Source organism: Psammomys obesus, unplaced genomic scaffold (genome assembly GCF_907164565.1).
Source record: "Psammomys obesus unplaced genomic scaffold, mPsaObe1.curated_primary_1811, whole genome shotgun sequence".
NCBI classification, from domain to species: Eukaryota; Metazoa; Chordata; class Mammalia; order Rodentia; family Muridae; genus Psammomys; species Psammomys obesus.
This window is the reverse complement of record NW_026596147.1, coordinates 8,072,774-8,079,986: the sequence shown is the minus strand read 5'-3', so window position 1 is coordinate 8,079,986 and position 7,213 is coordinate 8,072,774. Positions and strand designations below refer to the sequence as shown.

Below are 7,213 nucleotides of genomic sequence, written 5' to 3'. Positions count from 1 at the left end.
CGACCCTGCACCGGACGCCGGGCGCGCGGTGGGGCTCAGACCCTGCAGGCCGCCCGGGCGGGGCGCTGGGGCAGGGGACCGGGCGCCCGGGGGGCGGGGACGGGCGTGGAGACGCCGAGGGCGGAGGGCGCAGCCCCGGGAGCCCCGCGGCGGGAGCCGGGGCGCGGGGCGGGAGGCCGCCGCGCATGCCCGGAGCGGCGCCGCACCCGCTGCACCCTGGGTCGCCTTCGTTCCCGCGGGCCTCGCTCGGCCAGCGGCGCCTAGGGGGCCCGCTCGCTGCTGTCCTGGGAGGCTCGCGAGGGCGCCGGACCCGCCAGATGGAGGCCAGGTCGGTAACTCGGGGCCGAGCGAGCCGCCCCGGCGCTTCCCATCCCCGTAGGGGACGGAAACGAGAAACCCGTCGCCCGGCCTCCCGGGGGCAACCGTCGGATCCCGGGCGGAGCGGGCGGGCTCAGCCGTGCGGCCCCTTTAAGAAGGGGCGGGGCCCCGCCTGCCGTTTGGCCGCCCTCCGCCCCTCCACCTCCCCCAGGCGAGAGTTGACGGACCAATCGCGCGGGTGGCGCAGGGAAGGCGGGAGAATGCGAACCCTTCGCTAGGGCGAAAGGGGCGGGGCCCCGGCCTTATTAGGAGTGAGTCCTGCGCAGGCGCAGCTGCGGCCGCTGGCCGAGGGGCGGGGCCAAGTCTACGGAGACTCCGACAGGCGCCGAGGGCTGAGAGCGAGGCGTGAGGGGAGCGAGGGGCTCGTCACGGGGATCCGGGCGGCCGGGCAGCTCTGGTAGCGTCTGGGGGAGCCCCGGGGGGACGAGGCGGTGTCGCCTCTCGGGAAGCCCGGCGCCGTCGGCCGCGGGGAACCCCGTTGCTCCCTCCCAGCGAGGGAGGGGGCCGGAGGGAGCCCCGGCCTCGCCCCGCCCCCGAGCTGGTTACCGCGGGGGCGGGGAGTGAGGGTTTCTTCTCGTGGGGGGGAGTGGAGATCGGGGGACTCGGCGGGGCCCTCTGGAGCGGCGGCCGTGTCCCCGCGGCGCCGGGCCGCCGAGCGGAGGAGCGGCGGTCGCGGCTGTTGCATGTGCGGCTGCTGGATGCGGAGGCGGCGGCGGCGGCGGCGGAGAGCGGCGGCGGCGGCGGCGGCGGCAGGATGTTAGGGCAGCAGCAGCAGCAGCAGCAGCAGCTGTACTCCTCGGCCGCGCTCCTGACGGGCGAGCGGAGCCGGCTGCTCACCTGCTACGTGCAGGACTACCTGGAGTGCGTGGAGTCGCTGCCCCACGACATGCAGAGGAACGTGTCGGTGCTGCGGGAGCTGGACAACAAATACCAAGGTACTCTCTCCTCGCTCGCTCGCTCGCTCGGGTGACAGCGTCCGCGGAGCGCGCCGAGCGATCGGCGGTGCGGGGCCCGGAGGGGAAGGGCGGGCGCCCCGCCGCCCTCGCGGCCTTCCCGGTCCCGGCCGCGGCTCGCCGGGACTTCCGAAGACCGGCCGCCAGCAATCAGCCATTTTAAGCGAGCATTTGTCCCGGTGCCTGCCGGCTCGGGGCCGCGTCCGGCCCGGGGCGGGCGAGTGTGCAGCGGGGCGCCGGGCAGGACGGGGCGCCGGGCCTGCTTGGCCCCCGCCCGCCGGGCCCCCTCCCTCCGCCGGCAGATGCATTGGAACGTGCGGGGGGGGGGGGGGGGGGGGCCGCGCAGGTGGGGGCGGGGGGGGCCCCCCCCCCCCCCCGCCCGCTCCGCCAACCCCCACCCGGCCCGGCTCCCGGCGTGGCGTGGCGTGGCGCGGCGCGGCGCGGCGCGGCGCGGCTTTGGGACAGTCTGGGCTTCCCTCTCGCCCCGGGGAAAGTTGCGGGCCGCCCGGTGCCTCAGCCCTTCCTCGGCTTCTGCCGAATGGTTGAAGGGGGAGGGGTCTCCCGCAGGAGCGGGCGGGGAGGGGGCGTGTGTTTGTGTGTGAGTGTGTGGGTGAGTGTGTGGCGGGGAGGGCCCGGTGTGGGGGCGGGGCCTGCAGGTGTGACGTCGCAGGGGCGGGGCGCGCGCTCCCGCGGGCCGCGGCGGGCTGCTCGGAGGGGCGCGGGGTGGACGGAACCGACTGCTCGCGGGAGACTTGCTGAGCGGGGCCCTAGGGGGCCCTGGGCGGAGCCAGTGGAGGAATGGTGGTGGGTCACGGTCCTACCCCGTGAGTCGCGGAGCGGGCACCGCTGAGGGTCCGCTGCTGACCCCGGCTCGGCGTAGGTTCCGGGCTGTGTGTTACTTCCGGGTCTCTAGAGGAAGTGGGTTCGTTGGCTGGGCAACCACCTGGCGTCCCCGCACCTCCGGGTTCCTCCTCCGCCAAGTTTGAACGAGGAGAAAAGCTTTTTTTTTTTCTTCAATCACAGAAACTAGGACAGGGAATCCTCCTCAGGGACTGTCGTACCTTTCTGCTGCTAGGACAGGAGAAATTCAAATGGTGATGTGGTTAGCCTTTAAGCAACCCCGAGTCAAGGGTCAGTGTAGACCTAACGGGGACGGTGAAAAATAACCTGAAGCTATTCTGTGTCTCCAGACATGTCACCAGTCCTGGAACTTCATCCTATAATCCACCTCAAGGTGACATTGTTTTTAGCACGTTAAGAGCACTTTGGTGTTTCAATCTAAAATTTGTTTTCTGGGCCTCTGATAAGACTAGTTTCTGTTAGGAGAAGACATTACTGTTTGCTTATAGTATGCCAGTGTTTTCACCAGATTCAAAACATATGAGGTAAAAATTCACTTTTATAGATAAAATTTACAGAGATAAAGTAACATAGTTAATTGCGTATAGTTTGTTTCAAAGCTGTCAATTTCAAAACAACTGTTTTCAAACTGTGACTCCCCTCATTCCCAAGGTATTAAAGTCAGGACTCACACAGGCTAGGTAAAGGATTTCCCACTGTTCTATAATCCATCAGTGTTCCTGATCTTTAAACAAACAAACAAACAAACAAGAGCAGCATCCTGTGATGTTTCTTGCCGACATGGAGGACATACATGAATGGCAACCTAGTAGGGGGTATGAGCTTCAGACTTCTGTGCCAAAATTTATAGTTTTTCTTATATTAACGTTGTATTGTATTCTTTTTTGTTTTTTGAGACAGGGTTTCTCTGTGTAGTTTGGCTATCCTGGACTCACTTCGTAGACCAGACTGACCTCAAATCATAGAGATCTACCTGTCTCTGCCTCTCAGAGTGCTGGGATTATACATGTGCATGCACTCCCTCGCCCAACTGTATTGTATTCTTAGAGGCACAAAATTAAGTTTTAGGTTAACAGTAGTGACACAAGTTTTTGGCAGGGAAATCTGTGATGCCAGTTATCTATAACTGTCATAAATTGCTCCGGTAACATGAGTAATATGACCTTCTTATACGACTTGGAGGTAAATACAAACTATTGGCTCCATTATGATTGTGATCATTTCCAAGGTTAACATAAAAACAGTGTTCTAGATTTTGCCCTATGCACACAGTTGCTAAGTTCAACTTACTTCACAGTTTTATTTTTTTCTAGAGGCTTTTTGCATTCGCATTTTTGTTTTCTTGGTTCAGATTTGATTTTCACTGATTCTTCAATATATTCTAGTATGGGTGTAATATGACAGTGCTTAGAGAGTGAATGGTAAAGGTTGGTTTTCTCTCACTGTATAATTAAGGTGTCTTTAAAATATAAATTTTTATCACATTACAGTGTCAGTATGCAAGTATGACACAGGAACATCTAACTCCTGATTATGAGATGCAGCATATTTGAAGTGAAATTTACATTTTTGTAATCTTTAAATTATTTCTTGTCTAACAAGAATGTTTGTATTTTCCCTGTAGGAAAATTAGGCTCATAGGCAATGCCCGCCTTAACAAAACAGGATAGATTCGAACTTTGTTCAAAAATGTGATATGCACAGGCCAGCAAGGTGGTTCAGTTGGTAAAGGTGTTTAAAACCACGTCTGACCGGAGTTCAATCCCTGGAGCTGACTCCCCACAAATTGTCCTCTAGTTTCCACAGTGAGTGCTGTGGCATGCATGAGTGCTTATAAACATGCGCTCTCTCTCCCACTCTCTCCTCTCTCTCTCTCTCATACACACACTAAATGTTTAAAAAGAAAGTAAAGCTTTGGTATGCATGTATGAGTACTCTCGAGTGTCCTCAGCTGTGTGGTAAAATCATCCATCCAGTGTGAATACCTGCAGGCCCCAGGGAGAGGCAAACGTTGTGCTAATTATTTGCTTTTGTTACTTGATTTCAGACTGCCAGTGTTCTCTCTTTTACTTATGTAACATTTCTCCTCTTTATAGTAGTAATTGGAGTACAAAGCAGTGATGTGGGGTGTAATAGTAGTAACATTGAGAGGTAAACAGTGGTATGTTGTGTGGTATTGAAAGTTAGAGTTAATGTTTATTTTTCTACCCCCAGCAAGACAGACCTCTTTCATGTACCCTTGTCTCAAATATGGGTAAGAGACAGAGCAGATTTGAGTAAAACTAAACATAATTAGGTTTCTGGTGACTCAGCCATTGCTTGATTTAAAAGTGTCCCAACTTTTTCCACAGTTGTGTCAGCAGCTTCAGCAAGCACTGGGTCAGCTGCTGAGTTAGGTACAGCGATAGAATGATCCAGTGCTGACGGGACTTGATTGGTAGTGGCTTGGTCAGTGGGTGCCAGGAGCAGCAGATGAGCTCTGGAAATAGTTTTGATTTTCAGAATTTCCCATCTGATGCTACAGTAAAAGAGCCATTAAAACTGAGATGACAGGAAGCTCAGAGATTCTGACATCTGCCTTTTTAAAGAGTGTCCAAGAGTAGCGTGTGAAAATTAAGGTAATGTGCCTCTCTGGAGTCCTGTAACTAGTAACTGATTGAGCTGTAAGTCCTGTAAACACACAGCACTTCAGGTTTTATGGCTGGAGTCCAGCATGGAAATTTTGTATATAGAGTTGTTTTGATGTTCAAATACAGAATAAGCAGTAAGGAACTGAGAAAATTGTAAGGAATCAGCTTAGGTCCCCGTGATTATGTGGCCAGCACTTTACAGACTAAGGCATTTCCCTGTCCCCTTTACCTTTTAAAATACCTTTAAAAATGTTCATGTGTGGTTTTTGTTAGTGTACTCCTAATTACCTTTGTCTTAGGGTTTCTATTACCATGCTGTGGTAAAACACCATGACCAAAAAGCAATTTGGAGAGAAAGGGGTTTATTTCAGTTTACAGCTCTCAGGTCGTAGTTCATATCTGGGGAAAGCCAGGGCAGGAACTCAGGGCAGAAACCTGGAGGCATGACCTAGAACATAAACCGTTCTGCCCACTGGCTTGCTCTTCACAGCTTGCTCAGCCTTGCTTTCTAGTGCAGCTCAGAACTACCCGCCCAGGGTTGGAACTGCCCACAGTGTGCTTGGGCCTCGTACATCAGTCATCATTTAAGAAAATGCTCAAAGGTTGATCTTATTGAGGCACTTTCTCAATTGAGAGCTCCTTTTCCTTAGTAAGTCTAGCTTCTGTCAAGTTGACAAAAAATTAACCAGAACAGCCTTTAAATTTTTTAAAAATTGCTTTTATTTATTGTGTGTGGGCAAAAGAATGCACATATGGAAGTTGGAGGGTAATTTTTAGGAGTCAGTTCTGAACTTTTACAATGTTGATACCAAAGATCAAATTGAGGTTGTCAGGTTGGTAGCAAGCCCCTTTACCTGTCGAGAGCAATTCGTCCATAAGTACACTTTGATATTGGATGACATAGAATTTATATGAGAATAATGTGCTTAGTGTATACATACTGTAGAATGTGCTTTCCTGCTTTAACTCTAACCTGAAAATGACGTATGTGCTAATATGTCATCATATTCTCCTTTTTCCTCTTTTTAGAAACCTTAAAGGAAATTGATGACGTTTATGAAAAATATAAGAAAGAAGATGATTCAAACCAGAAAAAACGCCTACAGCAGCATCTCCAGAGAGCATTAATCAATAGCCAAGAATTGGGAGATGAAAAAATTCAGATTGTCACACAAATGCTCGAATTGGTGGAAAACCGAGCAAGACAAATGGAGCTACATTCACAGTGTTTCCAAGATCCTGCTGAAAGTGAGCGGGCCTCAGACAAAGCGAAGATGGATTCTAGCCAACCTGAAAGATCTTCTAGAAGGCCGAGAAGACAGCGGACCAGTGAGAGCCGTGATTTATGTCACATGACAAATGGGATTGAAGACTGTGATGATCAGCCACCGAAAGAAAAGAAATCCAAATCTGCCAAGAAGAAGAAGCGCTCCAAGGCCAAGCAGGAGAGGGAAGCCTCGCCTGTTGAGTTTGCAATAGACCCCAACGAACCTACCTACTGCTTATGTAACCAAGTGTCCTACGGGGAGATGATCGGCTGTGACAACGATCAGTGTCCCATAGAATGGTTTCACTTTTCATGCGTGTCGCTCACCTATAAACCAAAGGGGAAATGGTATTGCCCAAAGTGCAGGGGAGACAATGAGAAAACAATGGACAAAAGTACTGAAAAGACAAAAAAGGAGAGAAGAACGAGGTAGCGGAGGCTCGCCGTGTTTTCAAAGGGTTCCTTGTCTTTTATATACCTGGTTTACTTTCGGAAGATGTTTTAGGGCAAATGCATAAGACTATGCAATAATTTTTAATCATTAGTATTAATGGTGTATTAAAAGTTGTTGTACTTTGTCTGTGACCTTAATTTTCTGCACTGAATTACCAAATATTTTCAGCCAGGTAGTCTTGTGAACCCCTGATGAGAGGAGCAGGGATCAGGGATAGAGTGGTGTGAACGAACTTCAAGCAGCTCCCCAAACCACACCTATTTCATTTTCCCCTCGAACCCCTATGCTGTTTTGGGGGTAAACACAAAAGTTTTGCCAACATTTTAGTTCTGTGTGCTTAAGAATTTGCTGTATTGTTGGATTTCCTCTGTGTCAAATTATCTTGGTGATTTCAAATATGAACATTATCCTGTTTAGAGATTCTTATTGGCCCCGTGTATTAATATACTTGTTAAATCTCTAGTCTTCCAGAAATTCTGGGAACTAAAGAGAAGAGTAATCTGTGGTTCCATGTGCAATAATGCGCTGTCACTGGAGTGTTTGCTGTTGTATTTCCTTGGTAGCCTTTGATACCTGTCTATTGTAGCATCTGTAAATGCCACTGCTTTTTCTGAACAGACATACTTCATCTAGTTCCTCATAAGGGACTTGTTTTGTTTTGATCAGGACA

General features: G+C 51.6%; 1 protein-coding gene across 1 annotated transcript; it reads left to right on the top strand.

The window, feature by feature from the left end:
• The first annotated feature begins 336 nt into the window (after positions 1–336).
• On the top strand, positions 337–6,961 carry Ing2 (inhibitor of growth family member 2). The gene is made up of 2 exons (XM_055593644.1): positions 337–1,313; positions 5,852–6,961. Exons 1-2 carry the CDS (start codon positions 1,133–1,135, stop codon positions 6,520–6,522), a joined length of 852 nt encoding a protein of 283 aa, XP_055449619.1. The 5' UTR covers positions 337–1,132; the 3' UTR covers positions 6,523–6,961.
• The last annotated feature ends 252 nt before the right edge of the window (positions 6,962–7,213 follow it).